We start from the raw sequence: 23,602 nt of genomic DNA on the forward strand, positions 1-23,602 counted from the left end.
GTGGCAGGTACCTAGTAGAAGTTGTGGCCTCTACCTGGGAAAGGCCGATAGCCCTGTGGGGAGATCAAGAATGGTAAGTAATCCCAGTGCAGAGAAACATGTGCTTTTCTCAAAGCTGTTGCAAAATGGTATAGGAGATCAGTAGGGATGTTTATTTTAATGTCCACTTATTTTAGGGCATTGACATAAGGGGTGAAGCAAGGTGGCACCTATTCTATTGAGCTCTTCCTAGGAAGGCTTCTATTTCCGCAGTTTGATCTGGCTCATTTTAAATGGGGCATCCAAGCTGAACTTGGCAGGCTTTCAGATACGTGTCTCCTTGGGGCCAATCTGTTCTTTTCTGTGCCATGAAATTTCAGCTGTTGAGGAAAGAGCAACTTGGCCACCTCATCTCAAAAATCTGTAACAAGTCTAAGAATGTGTGTAGAAGAGTAGCTAGGTAAATTATGGTATCTCCTTAGGACAGAATTTTATGCACTTATTGAAAGCTATAGGAAGGAAGCATTTAAAAATCTAGGAGAAATGCTTAGGACAGAATATTAAATGAAACAAATATATAATATTGTACATACTAGATATTCTATGTTAGAACAATACATTAAACAAGGGAAATCATGGGATTATGGGCAATTTGTATTCTGTCTTTCTGTAGTTTCTAAGATTTCTACCATGAACATAATGTTTATTATGAAAATAATGAAGTAATGAAAATAATGTTTATTTGGAAAAACAATCCATTTCGCTCCTATAGCTTGGCCCGCCGCGTGAAGCACATCGTCCACCAGGCCTTCTGGGATGTCTTGGAATCAGAACTGAATGCTGAGCCTCCAGAGTATGAACATGCCATCAAACTATTTGAAGAAATCAGAGAGGTGAGTTGACCTTGTCTGTATGAATTAGTAATTGTTTTCCCCCAAAGACTGTTTTCATGTCCTCCAAAGAGTATTAGAGACCCTTTTTGAAAAACTGAGCTAGTTCAGTCACAGGGAGGGATTTTTCCTGCCCCTGCTGGAGTGGGGCAGAGGCTGGGAAAATAGGGCAGTGGAGAGAACTCAGGGTGATGTTTACCACATGGAGTACTGGTTGTAGAGGTCAGGAGCACAGACTGGCATTAGATAGGCCTGGCTTGACGATGGCCTCTCCCTCTTTAAGTCTCATTTTCCTGAGTACTTACAGGGTAGGTGTAAGAATTAAACAAGATGACAGTGATAGTTGTAGCTAACCTTTACAAGACACTTGCTCTGGGCCAAGCATGGATTATTCATTTATCCTTACTATAATGCTGGGAGGTAGTTACACCTGTTATTTTACATAAAGAAACTGAGTTCCCTGACTCACCCAGGGTCACACAGCTTTGAGGGATGGAGAGGGATTTGACCTGAGGCACTCTGGCTCAGAGCCTGTGCTCCTGACTATGCGCTATGTGTATAAGTACAATGTCTGTTACTTACTGAATACTCAATATAGGTTGCTTATAGAATATATAATAAATACTTTATATGTAAAACATATTATACTAAAGGATAATATGTTTGCTCTTCTTTAAAGGCTTCTTTTGAAGCCATGATCTGCAATTTGTTCTTTCTTTGCACGGTTTGTCTGTAAACTTTTTGAAGTTCTTTCAGTAATATTGTTTCCTTGCCAATTGCATTCATTCCAACAGTATCAATAATTTTCCGTGAAGAGGGTGGGACTTTAATTCAGAAGCTAGATCTTCCTTTTTAGGATTGAGACACCAGAGTGCTCTGATCCACCACCCAGTCAGTGTAAACTGTGGCATCTAGGGTATTAAAATATAAACAGAGAGCTTGGTCATCTAGACATTGAAATAAAAATGACAACCTTTATTCATGTAATATTGCTGTTAATTTTTCCTTCCTTTCCCTGTGCAGATTCTTCTCTCTTTTCTGACTCCTGGTGGTAACCGGCTTCGCAACCAGATCTGTGAAGTTTTGGATACAGACCTCATTAGGCAGCAGGCTGAGCACAGTGCTGTGGACATCCAAGGCCTGGCCAACTATGTCATCAGTACGATGGGAAAGCTGTGTGCTCCCGTGCGAGATGACGATATCAGAGAGTTAAAGTCCACTGGCAACATCGTGGAGGTGCTGAGGTTAGCACTTTTGCTGCTTATATTTTCTAGAATATCTCTGAGTTCACTCAGAAGGGAAATGTGGAGATTGAGGAACATAGAATAATAACTGGTCTCTCAAAGGAATCCTTGGCCCTAGAAGAAAACCAAATAAGCAAGGAGTCAGTCAATCATTTACTGTACACGTAGGGTTTTCAGATAGAGCGATCTAACAGAGTTGTTAGTTGGCATGTGCTGGGTATGGGGGATGCAGTGATGAAAAAGAGACAGTTCCTGACTCTAGGGAGTTTACAGTAGTGGGGAGACAGACCTGGAACAAGGAATTAGAATCATGGTAAGTACTGTGGAAGGGGAAGTGGAAGGGATGAATAGAGCCTCCAACAGGGAAACCAAGTCAAGGATCTAGAAAGACTTCTTTATTATGGTAATGCTAGCTGCTATAACACACAACTTCGATTTCTTGGTGATTTAACCAAAAAAGTTTGCTTCTCAATTCATATCACAGTTCAAGTCAGGGGTTCTTGGTCAGACAACCTTCTACACGTCATTCAAGGACTCAGGCTCCTTCTCTCCTTAGCTCCACCTTTGCCCAGGTCCTCACAGTTCTTTAAATCCAGCTGGTGGATGGGGAAGGCATATGCAATGTTTAACCACCTTAGCCCCAAAATGACACATTTCACTGATTATAACTAGTCCCATGGTCCCACCTAGATTGAAGGGGGCCTGGGAAATGTGGTTGCTGTCCCACATTTCTCAGCCACAAATCTGCGAAGTGGAAAGGGAGTGTGGACCTTTGCTCGTCAGCCAGCCATCTCTGCCACAGCTTCCCTGACGAAGTGAGGTGTACATTGAAATCATGCCAATCTAATCATGACAATCCCAGAAGGAGGAGCCTGCAACACTTTTTGCCATTGAAGGGAACTTTTCTTCTTTTTTTGCTGGGGTTGCGGGAGGCAGGTGGGTGGGGTGGGGAATACGGCCACTTTGAGAATTAAGTTTTATATAATAGTATTGGAAAGGTAGGGGAAAGAAGCTGCATGTAGCAAGTAACTTACTTTATGACCTTGGGCACATTGATAATGTCTCAGCCACTTTTCCCCATCTATAAAAAGGGCCTTATGTATCCTTAGAGAATTGTGCTCAGCTCTGGCAGATTGCAGCTCCTCTGTTGCAGAATCCTCACTTCTAGTTGTCTTACTACCCATGCGAGATACCAAATACGTGGTGTCCATCTTGGTTTTTTATTGAGCACCTACTGGGTACCACAGTCCCCTACATTTTACACTCATTGACTCTTCACAACATCCCTCCAAGGTTGACCTTGTCTTCTCCTTAGACAGGTGAGAGGACTGAGGCTTAGAGAGATTGAATAACTTGTGCCTGGCCACAGAGCTGGTCGGTTGCAAAGCTGAATTTGAGCACACGGCTGCCCATCTCTTAAAGGAAGTATTTTTCCCCTGTGCCTCACTGCCTCATCCATTTTTTTGTTTTCTTCTTTCTTATTCCCTTAGGAATAGAAACCATATACACTATGTTCAGACTCCTTAAAATTTCAGGGGCTTTAAATGAAAATTTCTTCTCGAATCTTTTTTGTTAAGACTTATTGTGTATACTTCGTGGTGTCTATCAGTTCCTGACAGGGTGTAATGGCTCAGCTGGAGGCATTATATTTGCTAAAGCAAATACTTTTTTGAGATCTGTGGAGGAATACATTTGGAATGCACGTATAATGTCTTCTCTGAAAAGTGACCTTGCCACATGGCAATTGGAATTTTAGAACCATTTTGGGATGTTTGGTTTTTTTTTCAACCTGAAAAATAGGTAAAAGTTAATGAATTTCAGCTTAATTTCTTAATCATTTCTCTGTTTTAACTAAAATTTTTAGACAAATATTTCATGTCCTGGACCTCATGAAAATGGACATGGTCAATTTTACAATTAGAAGTCTTAGACCACATCTTCAACGCCAGTTGGTCGATTATGAGAGAACCAAGTTTCAGGAAATTTTAGAAGAAACTCCAAGTAAGTATGATATGTTGTGTATTTATATTGAAATTAGGTGAATATATGATATTTTTATTTTTGACATTTTACATAGTGTCACTAAAGAATTTTGGCCTTTCCATTGAATATTTTTTTAATTTCTAAGATTGACATCACAAACTCATAGCCATTTACTATATCCCAGGAACTGTGCTCAGCAATATTCATTTCTTCATGCATTAAAAACAATGCAATATTTATTGAGCACGTCCTGTGTCCCAGACACTACTTAGATGCTGTGGATACTGCAGTAAACAAAACAATAAAATTGTGACCCCCCAAGGAGCTGACATTCTAGTAGACAAACAAATAAACATATGTTGTCAGCTGTGTTATTAAGTGCTATGAAAAAAGTAAGATAAAGGGACAGACAGTAATGGGACAGGAGTAAGGGCGGAAAGTGTGATTTTTAGATGAGGTTGTCTGGGAAGGCCTCTCTAAGAAGTAACATTTGAGCAGAGTTTGCAAAGGAAAGAGGAAAGGGCTTGTGAAGTAGCTGCAAACACAAAGGCCTTGAAACAGAAACTTACTTCTGAAGTTGGACAAACACGAGGCAGACAGTGTGGCTGGGATAGACTAGGCAAGGAGAGATGGTTGGAGATGAGGTCAAGAGGTAAACAGGTCATGTAGAGCCTCGTTAGGAAATGAGAGGAATTCAAAGTTCATTCCAAATGTGATGGGAAGTCATTGGAGAGTTTTGAGCAGGGGAGCAAAATCTGATTTTCATTTTTAAAGACTATGGCTTTTGGTTAAGAGAATAGATTATGTGGAACAAAGAGGGAAGCCCGTGGGATTGCAGTTGCTTAGGCAAGAAATGTTGGCAGTTTGGTCAAGTGATAGTGGTGAAAGTGGTAAGAAGAGGTCGTATTCCGGATGTAGTTTTAAAGTGGAATAAGGTTTTTTGATAGTTGGACGACAGAAAAAAGAAGTTGATGGTGATTCAGGAGCTTTGGTTAAGCTCTGTAGGGCAGATGAGGATCCGAGGATCCCTGGGAGGGAAGTAGCAGCCAGCCAGATCCCACTGTCCTAACAGCTGGAGCTCTTTAAACTTTAGAATGGGCCTCTCTTTTATAATAGTAGTCAGCGCTAGCTACATTTTATTTGAGCACTTACTAAGTGCCAGGTTCTTAACTGTGTGCCAGACACTAAATTTATTAGTGCATTCAGCCCTGTGAGGCTGGTACTGTTATCACCCACTATTTTATAAATGAAGACATTAAAGTTAAGGTACTTACCCTAGGTGACTGCTAGAAAGTAGTAAAGCCTGGATAACCCAGATACGTCTCTGCGCCAAAGCGCGTGCATTCAAGCACTGTGCAACACTGCCTGTCTTCTAACAAGATGTTGACTGCTTTGGGGGATTGGCAGAGGGAGCACAGGCATCGGGTGGCATATAAGACTAGATGACTTCTCAGGATCCTTCTACAACAAAAAGGCTATGATTTCAGGGCTATATTGTTTTAGTGCCAACAGGAAAGAAGGATTAAGAAGTGAAGCCCTACATAGAACTCAAGTCTGAAACCTAAACTATGGTAACTTTTTTCTTAGCATTTTCCTGAGACTTAGTAATTGGTTTCTCTTGTCTGCCTATGTGTATATGTACACACATGCGCAAATGATTCCATGTTTTGAATTAAGATAGCTTGGAATCTTGAGTAAATTCCTTAATGTAGGTTTGAATTAGGGTTTTATTTATCCCAAATGATTTGTTTCTCTCCTTAAAACCCAGGCTTAGTGACCTGTAATTCATTTGTACCTTTCACATTGACTTGAATATTTCCAGAGATTTAAGAATAGAATAATCCAGCTGTGCATAGAGGTCATGATTGTCCATCTCTAAATATGTTCCCAGAGAAATCAAGAGTCCAGGAAGCAGAGTGTATGTCAATTGTTAATTATATCCTAAGTCACTCTGCCAGAAGTCAGCCACTGTACCCTACTATCAAAATAAGAGTCTCACAGTATCGCACAGAAAGAAAAAGTGTTGGAATTTTGTGTGTACATGATTTTTATAAAATAATTATTAGAAAATTAATATAGAGAAATACTCTGGATTTCTGAATTGGCTCCAAGAAGGATTTTACTTTGCTAACATATTGTGTATACACATTCGCCTTATTTAAAATACACCCAAGAAAGCCTTAGGCAATGATTGGGTGCATGTATTAAGGAGCAAAAAGGTAATCACATTAGATCCAACAACTAATTTACCTGTGGAAAGAGGAACAGCTTATTCCTAGGGAGCCATACCACAAGGAATTTTTAAGATACACAGAAAGAAAAAAGGTTTTATTTATTTAGATATCTTATATCTGATAAAATGTTCTCATGAACTTTATTTCATGTGTTTCTTTCAAAACTCGTATGGGACATAGTTTCAAAAAATACATCAAACTACATTATGATGGTCTTTGCTTGTCACACAAGGCATTTGGAATATATTTATGGAACATTTTCAAGATGAGCAAACTGATGCTCAACCATGACCTTCCCCAAAGACAGAGTCACACAGCTAATAAGTAGTGGAGCCAGGACTGTAAGCCAGGTCCCCACAGCCAAGCCAAGATTCAACGAAGTGGCTGTGTTGACAACTTTCTTCGTATTTTTCAGTTTTGTGTTATATCAGCTGGGATATATTGCAACCAACAAAAACCAAATGTGGCTGACTTAGCCAGAAAGGAAGAGAATGGAAGCATGGAGGCAGTTCGCAGAAAGCTAAAATACCCACCGAGAGCAAGGCCAGAAACCAGGAGAGTGTCAGGAAAATGAAGGAAAGCTCCTGGGCTTCAGAGTCAGGATGGTCTATGTGTACTTAAAAATTGGCCATCCTTGAACAGTGTAGTCACCATACAGAGTCCCAGGAAGGAGTCTGATGGGCATAGGACTCAGTCCAACCCCTGGTCAAGGGCCTCTTCATTGATATTCATGAAAGAAATCATGAATGAGGGAAAATGGTTTTCTCAAAGAAAAGCAGTACCAAAAGAAGGGAAAGGGAGGTGTTGCTACGCATAAAAGAACAGATGTCATGGACAAGGGAACTATATTCTTCTAACTGAAAAGTGGGGTACTTGGCCTGTATATTTTCCAGAATATTGAACATAGGGGCCATCTAAAGCCTTGCACAACAATAGGGGCTCCCAGTGATGTATTCTGCATCCTTCTCCCAGTTTACGTGAATGGTGCCTGCTCAGAATTACACAGGTCAAGAGTGAGCTTGGCCATCCCACAAATCCAGGGGAGTCTTGCCTTTTTAGGGGTCACTCAGATTTCATACTTAGGTACCATATTAGAAGTCAGCAGAGATAGGAATTGTATTCCTTGGTGAATCCATATGGGGATACCCTTGATGCATGCATCTCAGAAAGCTCAAATACTAAACTGGCAGAGTTTACAGAACACTCCTGTGACCGAACTCTTGTAGCACTAAATAGCACAATGAAAGGCTTTTACATATGTAAAAATTTACATATGTGTTTAATGTTGATAAAGCTTTATGTGACTTCAGCTTGAGTTTACTAGGTCTTTGTTTTAGAGTAAGTGACTGAGTTTGTCAATCCATAGCCCATATCTTTTTCTTTTACACTTTATTGAAGTATGCTATGCATGAAATAAAATGTTCCAACTTAAGGTGTATGGTTCTGTGAGTTTTGACAAAAGAGAGTGCCCATGTAACCACTACTACAAACAAGATATAAAGCATTTCTGTCACCCCAAGGAGAATCTTCATGCCCTTTGCAATTAACCTGCCCCCATCAAAATTAAACACTAATACAGTTTTTGTCACTGTAGTTTAGTTTTGCCTCTTTTAGAGGTTCTTATTAAATGAGATCATACTTCGTGTTCACTTTTCTCTCTAGCTTCTTTCAGTCAACATATGGTATTTGAGATTCATCCACATTGTTGTACATATTAACTGTTTGTATTACTGAGAAGTATCCTATTAAGCCACATACGGTGATTATACCACACTTTGTTTATCCATTTACCTGTTGATGGATATTTGCATCGTTTCTGGTTTTAGGTTACAATGAATAAAGCTGCTGAGAACATTTGTGTGCCGGTCTTTGTGTGTGCATGTGTTTTCATTTCTCTTGGGTAAACATCTAGGAGTGGAATAGCTAGGACATGTGGTAAATTTATGGTTAACTTTATGAGAAACTGCCAATGATTTTCCAACATAGTTGTGCCATTTTATACTCACCATCAAAGTATGAGAGTTCCAATTGCTTTACATTTTCACCAACACTAGATATTATCAGTTTATTTAATTTTATCTTTTATAGAGGGTATGAAAGTAGTATCTCATTGTGGTTTTAATATACATTTTCCTAATGAATAGTGATACTAAGCATATTTTCATATGCCAAATGGCCATCTATTTACCTTCTTACATGGAGTGTCTTATTCAAATCTTTTCCCCATTTTTTTTTTTAATGCCTACAGCATCTGGTATCCTAGGTGGTCTCCCATCCAAGTACTAACCAGGCCTGACCCTGCTTAGCTTCTGAGATCAGACGAGATCAGGCATGTTCAGGGTAGCATGGCTGTAGACCTTTTCCCCATTTTTAAATTGAGTTGCCTTGCTATTGAATTGAAGAGCTCTTTATACATTCTGGAAACAAGTGTATGAAGATTTCTCTCCCTCTGTGGTTTGCCTTTTTCATTTTCTTAGCACTATCCTTTGTAGAGAAAAAGTTTTTAATTCTTATGAAGTCTAAATTATCAAATTTTCCTTTTATGGTTTTTGCATTTAGTAAACTATCTACAAAATATTTGCACATCCTAAGGTCATAAAGAATTTTTCGGATGTTTTCTTCCAGAAGTTTTATAGTTTTAGGCTTATGAACTATTTCAAGGTAACATATTTCAAGGTTCATATTTTTCCTAACATATCTCTAATTCTAGAACCATTTGTTGATAAAGAGTTATCTTTTTCTTCATTGAATTGCTTTGGCACCTTCATTGAAAATCAGTTGACCCTACATTTGTGGGTCTATTCTGTCTGAAGTTTTTTTTTTTTATTGAGATAATTTACATGCCACGAAATTAATTTTTAAAAGTATATAATTCAGTGGTTTTTAGTATACAAAGTTATGCAACTATCACTGGTATTTAATTCCAGAAGATTTTCATCACCCCAAAAAGAAATCCCATCCATGCCCTTTAGTAATATCTCCCCGTTCTTCCCTTCCCTTAGCCCTTGACAACCACTGATCTTTCTATCTCAGTGGATTTGCCAGTTTGGGACATTTTGTATCAATGGAATTATACAATATGTGACTTTTTGTGTCTGGCTTCTTTCACTAAGTAAAATGATTTTAAGATTTACCCATGTTGTAGCACATATCAGTACTTCATTCCTTTTTATTGGATTATCTATTCCTTTCCATTGATCTGTGTATCTGCTCTTAGCCATTACCACACTGTCCTGAAATCAGGCTTGTCAGTCCTCCAACTTTGTTCTATTTTTTCACATTTGTTTTTCCTATTTTAGGTCTTTTGAATTTCCATATGCATTTTTAATAAGCTTATCAGTGTTTGCAAAAAAGCCAGCTGGGATGGTGATTGGAATTCTGTTGCATTTATAACTTAATAATATTGAGTCTATTACTCTATGAGCTAGATATCTCCACTTAAATATTCTTTATTTCAGCAATATATTTTAGTTTTGGTATACCAGTCTTGTATTTATTTTGTTAAATTTAATTTTATTTATTTTATGTTTTTGATACTATTATAAATGGTATTTTTGTGAAATTTTTATTTTTCAGTATATGGGAATATTAATTTTTGAATAATGACTGCATCCTGAGACCTTGCTAAATTATTAATTCTCGTAGCTTTCTGGAGTATTCCTTAGGCTTTTTTATATGTACAATTACGTTGCCCATGAGACAGTTTTATTTCTTTTCGGAAAAATCTGTATGCCTTTTATTTCTTTTTCTTGCCTTGCTGCAAGAGGCCATCCTTGCCTTTCTAGGGGAAGAACGTTCACTGTTTAACCATTGGGTATATTATCTGCAGCTTTTCACAGATGTCTTTTTTTGGGGTGGAGGGTTGAGGACATTTTCATCTAGTTTGCTGAGAGTTTTTCTCTAAATGGGTCACATGTTAAATTTGGTCACATGTTTTTTCTGCATATACTGAAGTGATCATGTTTTGGTTTTTTTTCCCCTTTACTATGTTATAGTGAATTATAGTGATCGATTTTTTTCTAATGTTAAACCAACCTTGCAGTCCTAGGTGCTTGTCCCACCCCTTGGTCCTGGTGTATTATTTTTACCTTATTACCTTGCTAATGCTTTCTTAAGGATTTTTGTATCTGTATTTATGAAAGATATTGCTCTGTAATTTTCTTATGTCTTTGCTTGATTTTGGTATCAGGGCAAAGCTGGCCTCTTCAAATGAATTGGGAAGGGTTCCCTCCTCTGCTTTCTGAACGAGTCTGCAAAGAGCTCCCTGTGTCTTTTGGTTCAATTTGCATGGACTATGTACATTAGTAAATATTTTACTGGATGAGAGTGGGAAAGGAAGGATAAATACAGGCATATAGGACCAAATCAATTTGTCAGTCTGAAGGAGACTATTTGAGCCAACCCTTAAGCCCATGGTTGCCTCCAGAGATGGTGAATTAAATTGGAAAGCTACCAAGTCTCTCATGCTACATATAGAGGGCAGAGGCTTTCCGAACACCTACTATGTGACAAATACTACTGAAAAAATAAATATCTGATTAGTTTCCAAAGCAAATGGGTCTGCCAAGACAAAGCCAAACATTTCACACATCTATTAAGTTATGCTATGAGCTAAGTCAAAGGAAAGAGAAATAGATTGGACTCTCAGAGATCTCGCTAGTGAGATGAAAATGAGATAAAGGCATGTGAAATGTTTAACGATTATTTTTTTAAAACAGAGCTGTTTTTCAGTTGAGCTGTTTACAAGAAATGACAGCCAGATCAATCCAAAATTCAAAGGCAGGTGCTCTAAGAAGGGAGAGAGAAGGATGGATCCAGACAATCAAGAAAGGCTTCCCACAGGGAGAAGGACTTGGGCAGGGCCACTAACGACTGACAGGATTTGGATTTAGGGAACCAGAGATCATTTCAGAGTGGGTTAGACCAACCCTCCTTGGCAGGAGCGTGTACTGGTGGAGAATAAAGTCAGGTGCAGCCCTCTTGGGCCCTCCACTGCGCTGGGAAATTCTTAGGTAAACACACCTGTAAAGCCATTGCCTGTTCTCGTGTTTCTGTCTTATGTAGGCAAGGAGCTTCTTGAGCACAGGGATATTTCCTCGTCTGTGATTCCCCAGCACTTGGTGCAGTACCTGGAGTATAGTAGGCGCTCAGTTACCATTGAATAAATGAGTGAATAGAATGGCTCCTATTACTGTCCATGTGAAAAACTGAGGGTGCAGGTGCCTCACGGGGTTGACCTTGCTTTTGGAGCCACGTACAGCAGTCAATGAACTAGCTTGTGGAAGTGAAATCTCAGCAGATCCATTAGAGAAAAGCTGACGTTTCGCTTGAAACTTCTGCTCTTTCTGCTTTACCAGTCATGCTGCATTCTGGCTACATATTCGGATCACTTGGGGGATTTGAACACAGACGCCTGAGCCCCACCCCAGACTGATTAAGTCAGAATCTCTGGGAGCTGTGCCCAAGATCGTTTTTTTCTTTTTAAAACTCCCCAGGTGATACTAAATTCAGCCAGGACTGAGAACCACTATGCTACACTGTTGCTTTTGTTTGAGATAACAAAACGGGCTTCTAAAAGTATCGGCTGTAAATGATTAAGCTTGCAGTATAAATGCTTATTACTGCTACATTGTAATTATATCCATGATGATTTCCACACACTCTCTCTGTCGGATATCTTTTAAATAAAAGACTGCAAGTCTTACATCTTATAAACAGAACTAGAAGAACCAAGAACATTTGCCAACTGAGGAGAAATAAAATTGTGAAATTTTGGGGGCGGTGTTGCTTTAGTGGGGCAAACAGAGCTATGCACGATTACTATTGTTTAAGTGCTGGGTCCGAGGAAGAATTTCAGGGTGACCATTCTTTATTTCATTCTATGGCTCTTTTTTAAAAATCTGCACCTGTGTTCAGTCTGCATTTTTTTTGCAATTGCCACCTGATTCTACCAAATACATAATTTTATAAGAAATGTGGTATAAAAAGCAATTTATTTCCAGTGAGAAGCCTTAGTACTGGGTCTACAGAAAAGTGTGCATACCAGCATGCACACGTGTTTTGAGAAAGGCATAGCTCTAATTAGATACTCAGACAGGACCGGGACCCAAAAATATTTAATAATCAATGCCTTTATTCTAAATACCTTCTCTGCACAAAACTCAAAGTCGTGTGTGAGATAGCCTGTCTATCTGGTATTCAGTGCCATGTGCTACCACTCTCTTCCCCCTGGTTCTTTATGAGCTAGCAATACAGATTTCCTGGTAACATCCAGAATGTGCCAGAAAATTCTCTCATGTTTATGGGTCTTCGTATGGGCTATTCTCTTGACCTAGGGCGACAGCCGTTTCCTCTATCTGCCTCGTATCTTCAAGTGTCGCTTATGGAGCTCTTCCTCTTAGGTGGTGTCCTGGACAACCTCTACTCTGTCCACTTCCACCGTACCTTCTAGTATTCATTGTATGCTTCTGTAACTGTTAGTTTACAGGCCTGTCTCCCCTTCCGGACTAAGCTCCTTGACATATGGCTGTCTTTTCATTCACGCCCAGCACCTAACATAGTATCTGTCACATAGAATACACAAATGAAAGGGTCCATCAGCTGTAGGACAAATATGTGGACTTTTCACTTGTAGGTGCTCTTGATCAAACTACAGAATGGATAAAAGAATCTGTAAATGAAGAATTACTCTCTCTTTCTGAGACTGCCGAAAACAACTCCAAGCCAAGCCTGAGGCCTACACTGGTGCTAAATAACAGTTATTTGAAACTGTTACAGTGGGATTATCAGAAAAAAGAATTACCAGAGGTGAGTGATTTTTTTCTTCCCTGAAGTTTTCCGCTATTTTAATTCTTAAGTTCTAACTGTGAACCGGCTGGTCTATCCATGTTGCATGTGGTTTAATGATGTTACTGAAATCAGACAAAAATGAGAGTTTGGATATAGCACTGCTTTCCATCTTCATGGTATTGAGTGTCCCTTTCTCTTTTTCCATTTTAAATAAATATGCTAGACACTGATGACAGATGGAGCACGTCTTCAGGAACTGACAGAAAAGCTGAATCAATTGAAACTTATTGCCTGCCTGTCCCTAATCACCAACAGCATAGTGGGTGCTATTACAGAAGGCCTGCCTGACCTTGCAAACAGGTTAAAAAGGGTTTCAGCTGTTCTACTTGAAGGCATGAACAAAGAGTAAGTTCCAAGTGTTTGCATCTGCTCCCCATGTGTTAAGGCTCTGCGTGCATTTCAGAGAACGTGAATAACCTTGGACGTCTGGAGGTAATAATATTCAGGACTGTGCTTTAGAGAAGCTTATCTTACACCTTCTTTTCTAGAATTTCTTTTAATATCTCTGACGGCTTAGATGTCCTTTCATAGGAAGGGAGAGGTCTTTTCCATGACAAGTGCCAGGGTGAGTGTAGTCTTTCCACTGAGGATGGGTGTGTGCAAAAGCTTGTCTTTGACAGTGCTGTGGAAAAAAACAAATAAAACCCAGAAATCCACCAAGCTCAGTGTTTAGAATGCCCTGTTCCAGAGGCTTTCCAAATGGAGTTGTTCTGACACCATCATTTTTTTTTTTTTGTAATGAAATGTCTACTAACTTTACTGATCCGACCTGCTATGAGGTCTTTAGAAGTAGAGACCTCTCTGTCCTGTAGAGATGTTACACGAATCCAGTGAAGGTTTTGTTTTTGTGAAATTCGTTTCCCAGTATTATACCTTCATTGAATATTAGAAGCCTATTGGGATTTTTCATTTAGATCATCCATCTAGTCGGGTGGGAATCCTGTCCAAGTCAGAAAATTCCTAATCTTCGCCAATGAGCAGATGTTTCCAGGGGTTTTCTGTGGGTTACTGCCTCCTGCTGGTTCCTCTTTCAGGTGTTTTCAGGGACCAGTACTCTTTACTGCTCTCACTGAGGGAGAGGCACTTACCCTCCCGTACTCCCGCCCACTGCTCAGAGAGCACCTAAACTACTTGATGAAATTCTAGAATATCAAGAGCCAAAAGGAGCCCGAGTGGTTACAGAATCTAAAGTTATAATTTTGAGCTGAAGTTCTGAGAGAAGAGGATTTACCTTGGGCTGCACAGCAAGGAAATGGCAAACCAAGGCCTGAGCTCTGGTCCAGCTGTCTAAGGCCCTGCCCTTCCTACTGCTGGTTGTGCTAACCTGCCAGCTCATTTATTTCATCAGGGCTCAAGACCTATAATGAAAAGAAACCTCTGGTTTTGCAATTGGTCTTTCCTTAGCGTTTCCCCACATTGGGTAACCATTACTTTACAGAAAACTTTTTAAGCCTTTAAAGAACCCCCAGTGCTGCTTAAGTATTAATATAAACCATGTAGCAACATGATTACTAAGAGGACAGGCTTTTGGGTCTAAATCCAGGTTTTAAATCCCAGCTCTGCTATTGACTTGATATGTACGTACTTTAGAACGAGTTTCTGAATCATCCTGAGCCTCACTTCGTCACTTGTAAAAAGGGAATAACATTTGTGCCTGCCTTGGAGCTGTGAGACCTCAAGGTGATTTGTGCGAAACACTTTGTTCACTGGCACGTAGTAAGTCATCAGCAAATGTTAGATTTTAATAACTATTCCTTTATTAAATCATTCTCTTTATTCTGCCCATCTGGTTGTTTTATTGTTTTGTTTAATTCTCTCCCCCTTCACCTGTGCTAGGAAATGATTATAGTCAGTTCTCAATTATTCTCATTATGGATGGGGTAATAACATCGATAATATAAATAAGCAGATGGTTCCAAATAGTTGGTAGACCCAGATGTCATTTATATTTGGTTTGATGGTGCATTTTGAAAACTAGCAAGAATTTTGCCTTTATTGTGACTAGGGCATCATTGCTTATGCTGAAATTATTTTTCCTTTAGCCTAAGAACTCTCTGATTAAAAGCAGGAGAAAGCTATGAAGAGGTTGGGTAAAAGTCAGGAGGTGAAAATTTTGTCATGAAGAATCTAACTTTGGGTTGTATAACACCAAAGGCACATCCGATGTGGATTTATAACAAATTTCAGTGAAGGCAGAACACCAAGGACTTGTTTCTTATTGTTGTTCTTTTTCTTCTCATTAAGCATTTACTACGTGCCTGACAATCTGCCAAGAACTAATAGAGTCACATAACAAGTTTAGTGGTAGAGTCAGGATTTGAACCCAGGTCTTTGTGACACCACAGCTTATGCTGTAACCACTGCATTACACCGCCTCCTCTCATTGGGCCTTTCTCTCATCCTTTAATTCCAATTTTGAACAGAGATATCTGAAGGATCCTTTCTGGATAGTGAAATGCATTTTTCAATTATTATTCCCCAATAGTGTAGACCCAACAAATGCACTTTTCAATTATGTGTTTTTCCTTACCTATTACTAACCCACTGCTAATTACTTTTTACAATTTTCTGCATTCTTTTTATTTGCATTGTTGATCAGTTACTCAAAAGTAGCAATGAGAGTAAGCTTCTTATTTTTGATCGTGATATTTCAAAAGTTTTAGGTAATTTTCCTTTGTGGTATTGACCTCTGAATATTTCATTTCTTGTTTTTGATTGGTGTTATAAATTCAATGCTCAGGCACAGATAAAAGAATTGATTTTATCTCATTTTAAAAGCTACAAAGAAAAAGAAATCTATGAACAAATGCACTCAGACTAAAGGGTTTATTTTAAGAGTAAATAGGTCTCTTTCTTTTTCTTTCTGATAGCCCTACATGAAAATGGCATTGTAAACTTATTTTCAAGGACCACATTTTTCTATGTATGCTTTCCTAGATAAACACCATGTACAGAATTAATTGTTTTAAGCATATAAAAATCTGCTACAAATAAGGGTTAGTGGTTGGGAGGAGTTACTATTTTCTAAGTTCATTCTAACAGAAGTAATTGTTGTCTATATAAGAAAAAATGGATAGATATTTGAAATAAGTTGATATATTAAAACATCAGCAACAAAACTGAGGAACAAAAACTCTCCCTGATGGGATTTTGTTTTATGTTTTGCAGGACTTTTAACTTGAAGGAAGTCCTGAATTCTATTGGTGTTCAGACTTGTGCTGAGGTTAACAAGACCCTGATGGAGAGAGGCTTACCCACCTTAAACGCTGAGGTTCAAGCTAATCTTGTAGGTCAATTTTCAAGCATTGAAGAGGAGGAAAATCCTATCCGGTCTTTGATTGGTGGGTCTACATGTTTTTATTGGTGTCTGCCTCAAAACCAATTTGCTTTAACTTGCTGATTTTGACTGATGTGTCAGTCAAAATTTAGTCTTAAACAGATTACCTGCTTCTTTTGGAGAATAAATAATTGAAAATATGAAGAAAGTATTAATATTTTCAAAGATTTGGGACTCACGACTTCTCTGTGTGTGTATATATAGTGGAGTGAGGGGATTTCAAGGCCTTCTATCTTACTATCCAGCCAATAAATTTTTATGAAGAAAATAAAATGCTGCCAGTAATGTTAGAATTCTAGATTCAATACAATCCAAACCAGGTGGCAGTATGTTCACAGAAAGTAGATGTCGATTCTGTTGGGAGCTAGCCTAAGCCCCCTGAGGCCCCTTTCTTGGTCGGGCTTAAAGAATCAGTGAAAAAGAAAGCAATGGAACTGGGAAGCATGATGGGTGGGCTTTTTTGTACTTGATTGCTGGACAGTGAATATCTGGTTGTCAGGGTGTGTTGATGAGTTGGGAAAGTGGACAGTATATCAGTTAGGACTTTTTCTGTTACCCATGACAGAGAATCTAAACTTCTAAAATAACTTAAGCAAAAAGGGAATGTATTTTCTCATATAACTGAAAAAGCCAGGGGGAGGGGTGGCTGCAGGTAGGTACTATTTTGTAAGAGCTCAAACTGTGTCCCCGGTACTAGTTTCCCCACCTCCGGCCCTCAGCAGTGCCTTCCTCTGGGCTGGCTTTCTCACAGTCTCTTCCCATCATAGTAAGACAGCTTTAGCTGAAGCCTACATCTTTCCATGTGTACGTCAAGCAAAAAAACTCCCTGTTAGCTCAAATAATGACCCCAGCGTTGAGTCTAATTTGCTCCGGTTGGGCTGACTACAGGTCATGTCCCATTCTCGAATCAGTCATGGTGGCCGGAGGAGAAGGAACTTGGGCCCAAGATGTGTGTTCAGCTCCTGGAGCCAGGCCAAGTCAGCTTTATCTGTAACACCTGGTCCGAGAAGGGGAGCGAAAGTTTCCCGCAAACAAAATGCAGTGCTGTGTTCAAAAGAAGGGGTAGAAGGCGCTAAGCAAGTGTCTACTGCAGCGGGTAAGGAATAAAGACTAGAAGGAGGACGAGTGTAGAATTAGAACATAAGTACCAATATTCTAGGACTAATCCGCAGGTTTTTGAACTTCCCTGAGAATACAAATACGTGTTATTTGAGGCGCTCAAGTCGTTTTTCTCATCCTTATCTCTGGGGACAGGGAATGCTGGAGATCAAGACCACACAGGCCACTTAATAGCTCAAGGCTTGAACCCTTCCCCCAGAAAAGAGCAGTCTGGTGTGCAGCACTGCAGGCTGGTGAGAGGTGACAGCTGATAACAGTAACAAACACAGCATGACCAGAGCCGCCTGTGGTTGAGCCCTGTGCCGCATAACCTTCATTGGTGATGTGTACCTGTCCTCACAGCCCAGTCTCCAGCTGAACGGCTAATACCTGGAGGATAGTGCTCCTCGGAGGCAGAGGAGCAGACTGTCTTCTGTCTCTGCCACATACCGTTAGCCCCCACCAGTGTGCGGGCCTCACGGGCTCAGGGCGCATACGTGCGCTGCTGTGTCCTTGTACCACGCGGGGCCCAAAGATGACATTGAGTGAATATTTGTGGAAGGGGCGAACGTGTGGAGACTTAGAGTGGTTAAGTGACTCTCCCTCAAGGTCACATAACGAGCCAGTCTCAGAGTAGGGGTTCTTACTGAGCCTGCCTGACTCTGGAGCTCGTATTCTTATCTGCTCTGGTGGGCACTGCAGTCAGAACTGGAGCCCCGCTGCTTGCTGGCGGGGCGGCCAGAGCATCCGGGTGCCCTCTGTGCCCTTGCTTTAGATAAGGGAAGTACTTTCAGTGGCAGAAGGGAGACGGAAGCTGGGGTTCAGGAGATGCCCCACCCAAGGTGGCCTCTTAAAATCCGGTAAAGCAACTTTTTTCCATGCTATTTTCCCCAGTCTCACTTTCCTGTCCTTTTTTAAATTGAAAGCATTTTTAAACCTCATTCAAATTATTGTTGCCTAGCAACTTGAATGACTCATTTGAGCGGCTCTCAGACTCTGGAAGCCAAGTGCACGCCTTGGGCAGGGGCCCTGTTTGGCTGCTCCTAACTGGACAAATGCTTCTGTCACTTTTAGTCTTGGCCTAAAAACTGACTCATCCACAGAGGAGACAGAACCACTTGTTGGCATAATAACAGTTTTGAAAGAGTTTTATTCTTTAAACAATCTCGCCTGAAACTGTTTGGACCATATTTGTGATGAAAAATAGACCTGGGCTCCGGAGAGTCTGGCAACCAGTCTAACGGGAAATTTAGGACACGATTGATTCTTAATTCTCTGTCCACGGAGGAGTTGGAATAAATTAAGCACTTAGAGTGCTAACCAGCATTAGCCATGGTTTCCTCCCGTTCACAGTACCCATGATCTGCCTTCTTTTATTCTTAGTCGATGCGCTTTTTATTTACAATGTGAGTACAATGCCCACTGTGTTCTTAGCCTTTTAAAAAGACAAGCTTTCTTTCTTAGATAAGTTTTCTTTCAAACCTTTTTTTTCAAATGCATACCAAAGCCAGGTAAAAATTATTTATAGATTGCCTACTGTGTAGATTATTTGCAGGCTTATAGCTATCTACGGTTTTAAAATTAATTTTTAATTGTACAGAAATTACATACATGAATAATTTCTTCTTGACAAATTTATGGATGAAGGATAAATAAATTTTGATTGCCATCTCCAGCCCCCATTCCTCCCTGACTCCCACTGTTTTCTGTTTGGCATTGATCTTTACAGACCTTTTTCATTCCATTTTCACTTTGATTCAGTCAGCATTTGTGATGTGCCTGCCACATGCTAGACCAGGGACATAGAGGTAAAAATGACATAGCTGTCACCCTCAGAGAGCTCCACCACATCAGGAGAGAGACACATTCTCAAGTAACAATAATGTGGTACGATAGTCTGACAGATGTTGGGGAAAACCCCAGAAGGAGGAAACTTTAGGCTTGGCATTGAAGGATGCTCTGTCTTGGGGCAGAGAGGTGGTGAGATGGAAGAACATTCTAGTAAGAGGAAACAATTGTGGCTAAGACATGGACATGGAATATTGGGAACTTTCGAGTTCTAGGTCACATCTGGCAGGAACGTGTGACTTTTGGAAGAAGTGTTTGGAAATAAGAGTTTCATTAATGTCATAGTTGTCTGTATTTGATAGAGTTTATTCTCCTCAGTAAACCTTCTTATTTTTCTGTTTCCAAGGCCAAAGACAATCCTTGGAACAGTATGGGCTGTAGCAGGTCTGGTTTGTCTGATACCATTTGTGTAATACTTCTGTGGCTTAATTTATTTATGCATTTGCATGCTTTCGTGCAGTAGTCTCAAACACGATGAAGCAATGAAGCAGTAAGGGCAAGAAGACAGCAAACTGAAATGCCAGTCGAGATGGCCCTTCCTCAGTGCCTCCAGATTGTTGGCACGTGTGGAGTGAATATGTAATTTATTGTCCAAACCAGGACACTTTTGAGAGCATTCCTTTGAATTAGGTCAAGACAATAGGTGTAAATTTCAACCATCCTGGGAAAACCTGGAAGTGTGGGCGCCCTTGCCAGGTGGTCATTCGGGTCCCTAAGTTTGCCAGATGGCTAGTGTTTTCAAGAGGAACCAGAAATTTGGATTTCTGTGTGAATTTCCCTGATTTTAAATGGTTTTATTTTTTAAAAAACACAGTGTGGGCCAAACTGGCAGTGCCAGTTTACAAACTCAGCTTTAGTGTACATAACTAAAATTATGGACATAAGTATTGTGTTTTTGTAAAAGATCCCCTGCCTTACCCCCAAAATGCTCTACATTTTTTATCAGTTAGCTGTTACTGCAAAACAAGTCACCTTCAAACATATAGCTTCAAAAAAAAAATAGCATTACTCAGAAGTCTGTGGGCAACTGGTCTTGCTGGGCTCACACATGCTTTTGTGGTCAGCCGTGGCTTGGGTCGGTAGCGCTGCTGATCTTGGCTGGGCTCCCTCAAGTGTTCGGGGGTCGGTTGGCTACAGGTTGATATACAATGGCCTGAGACAGAAGGGCTGGGCGTCTTTCATCAAGCCCAGGCTTGTTCACATGTTAGGTAGAAAGGGCAGATGCAAACCATGCCTCTCGAGGCCTTGGCATGGAACATACTGGTGCATCTGCTGCATTCTATACTGGCCAAAGCAAGTCATAAGGCCAGCCCCAATTCAAGACATGGGGAAACAGAGTCCAGCCTTTGATGGAAGAGCTGCAAAGCTACCTTGTAAAGGGCTACCTTGGATACAGGGAGGGTAAAGAATTGGGAATATTATTGTAATCCATGTACCATAATTACTGTTCTCATTTAAAAAAAAATTATAGGCTTCAATAATGGGACAGATAAAGATATCTTATTTTCCCCCCAGATAAACGAATCCAGCTATACATGAAGAATCTACTTTGTCTTCCTAGCCCTCAAAAATGCATGCCTCCCATGCCTGGAGGCCTTGCTGTCATTCAGCAGGAGCTGGAAGTGCTAGGCTGTCAATATGCAAACATCGTGAATCTCAACAAACAAGTGTATGGACCATTTTATGCAAATATACTTCGAAAGCTGCTCTTCGGTGAGGAAGCCACAGGGAAGGCAGAGGCTTCATCTTCTGCTAACTAAAGTGACTGACATTGGATAAAAGATTGGAAATCCAGCACTTAGGTACCAAGTCTGTTTCCATCGAAGGCATTACAGATGTGGCACATTCTCAGTCCCGTCCGTCATGCAGTGTTAACCCGAATCTGTGTAACCCAGTAATATTAGCATTGCAGAAGACACGCACATCCATCCTATAGACCTTTTTCATGCATCATTTTCAAGTTCAGAAGAGATGTTTTTCATGAACAGAAAGTAATATGTAATTAATTATATTACCTATATAATACTTATGTTTTATTAAGCATTTATATCTGGCTTAGTCAACCCTTAAAGAGTTGTATTTTCTCACTTGTCACTCTCAAACCTACTGATTTTCAATCTTGGTACAACTTAAAGGGTTGAAAGTTACGAGAATAACTAAGGAGACTGATGTTCTGAATGTATGATATGAAGTAAGTAAAATTGTATTTTAAATGTACAATGAAATTTTGTTAATGTGTAATAGGAACTTACATAATGAATCCTAAAATTCCACAAATGTACCAATTCACATTTTATAATTCCAATTGTCAGTATTTGCATAGAATTTAAACTTATTAAATCTATTTTAAAGCTATATGCAAATTTTAGATAAAACTTCCCTTGTTCATTTAGTGAAAGTAGAAACAAATCTCTTCTAAAATTTTATTCTGGAGATTGGTCCATTCTTGTAATTTATCCTGCTTTCTGAGAGAAACAATTTTTGCACAAATCTCTTAGTGAATGTCTTTGCATTTCTCAGGCCATTGGTAAGGTTTATATAAGATTTTAATATTTTTACAAAAAGCAGGAATGGTTTGGTTTACTTGTAAGAAGGGAAGCTAATAAGACGGAGATGCCTAGGAGATCCCCATTCTCCGTGAAAATCAAAAACAAATAGTTTAAATTTGGATTTTTAAAAAATATTTTAACTTGCTAAAAAATGCCTTCTGTACTGATTAAATCCTTATCCCTCTATGACCACGGTGCTCTGCTAAGTATCGTTACCGTTTGACATTCTTGAGCATTAAAGCAAACCTCGCTCAGCTGGCAGTAGCTGTCATTGGATTTTAGAGAAATCTGCCTGATCTGGAATTACAGACTTCCGAAGTGTTAAGGGAGGCACCACAGTTTGGGCAGACTCAGTCCAGAAAGTGCTCTCTTTGCATAAAACAGTTTTGATTGTTTTGTTTTCTAAAGACTCATGGAACCTTCGTAAGCTGGTGGGGAAGAGTGGGCAGGAAGTCAGAGGGACTTCCCCCTTCTCCCTCTCCCCTTTTCCTCACCACGACCTCCACCATTATGGCGCTACTCCTTTATCTGACAAAGTTCTAGGAGATGATTGCGTGAATAAATTATCTTCAATCTTCACATTTTGGAGAGCTCTGCCAAAATTTGAAGAAATTTTGAAAGTCAATTTTTTCCCCCCTCACAATGACCAATACATAAATCCATATACATAAAGCCATTCGGTCCATTTAAGTAGCTGTGTATACATGGAAACTCACTGAGAGCACATTATTGGTCTTCACCCATTTCTTCCCTCTTCCTGTGCTTCCATGCTGCCCATGCTGCCCATGCTTTCCTACGCTTAGAAACCATAAGGTGCTGAAGATTTTTGTTTTCATTTTCTCTTAGTTTTCAACTATGTTCACTTTGGGGCATGGGCAGCAGGGAGGGTCTGACATTAATGTGTAGTGTGATTTTTTTTGTCGCTTTCTGGGGTGAACTGTGTACTTAACAGGAAGACCAGGTGCACTTTTTAATTCTCAGATTGGAATCCAGCTGGTATTCTTACATACTTGATTATACTGCATTTGCCAGCAGGAAAACAATGTGCAAACCTTTTTTAAAATGCACTTAAAATGAAGGGCATTCTGCTTTTTTGCTTTTTTTTAAGTGGCAAAGTACATCTCAATGTCTCAAGTCTAGATTTACGCAACTACATTTATTAGGATTTTAAAATCATATCCCTTAGCATGCTGTTTATTTGGTTTTTACCTAAATGTTTACTTCTACTTTTAAGGTTTTCTTAACATGGTCTTGTTTTGTAATGCCAATTTTATTCAACATCATACACACATTTTCATTCTTCTACTGCTTAAACATGTATTGTGTGCACTGTTAAATTTTAAACATTAAACATTATTTCAACATAGCTAGTGTCTCTGTCTTCTAAACCACCTTCAGGTAGCTTGGGGCTGGGATACTGCACAGTCTTTGTTGTGCTCGTTCTAGAATGATTCTTCTGCTGATCGTCAGAGCCTTGAAGACATCAGGTCACGTTCATTCAGTCAGTCAACAAACACCTCTTGACATCTACTATGTGCTGAGAAGTATCTTAGGTATTGTGACAGATAGATGACTAGACAGACACTGTCCT

At 39.7% G+C, this 23,602-nt stretch overlaps 1 protein-coding gene and 1 pseudogene across 1 annotated transcript in view; one reads left to right on the plus strand and one right to left on the minus strand.

Annotated features, from left to right (window-relative positions):
• The window catches only part of TCP11L2 (t-complex 11 like 2), a 36,943-nt gene extending 13,566 nt beyond the window's left edge, over nt 1-23,377 (plus strand). Inside the window, exons 4-10 of the mRNA XM_011386990.2 lie at nt 752-872; nt 1,893-2,113; nt 3,978-4,114; nt 12,965-13,137; nt 13,343-13,524; nt 16,348-16,520; nt 20,978-23,377. Of these exons, the coding sequence (XP_011385292.1) occupies nt 752-872; nt 1,893-2,113; nt 3,978-4,114; nt 12,965-13,137; nt 13,343-13,524; nt 16,348-16,520; nt 20,978-21,222 (1,252 nt within the window). The 3' untranslated portion in view covers nt 21,223-23,377. The remainder of the gene's footprint in view (nt 1-751; nt 873-1,892; nt 2,114-3,977; nt 4,115-12,964; nt 13,138-13,342; nt 13,525-16,347; nt 16,521-20,977) is intronic.
• LOC111736012 lies at nt 8,570-8,687 on the minus strand (annotated as a pseudogene).
• Nucleotides 23,378-23,602: the final 225 nt, after the last annotated feature.

This window comes from Pteropus vampyrus, unplaced genomic scaffold (assembly GCF_000151845.1).
Source record: "Pteropus vampyrus isolate Shadow unplaced genomic scaffold, Pvam_2.0 Scaffold16, whole genome shotgun sequence".
In the NCBI taxonomy this organism is placed as follows: domain Eukaryota; kingdom Metazoa; phylum Chordata; class Mammalia; order Chiroptera; family Pteropodidae; genus Pteropus; species Pteropus vampyrus.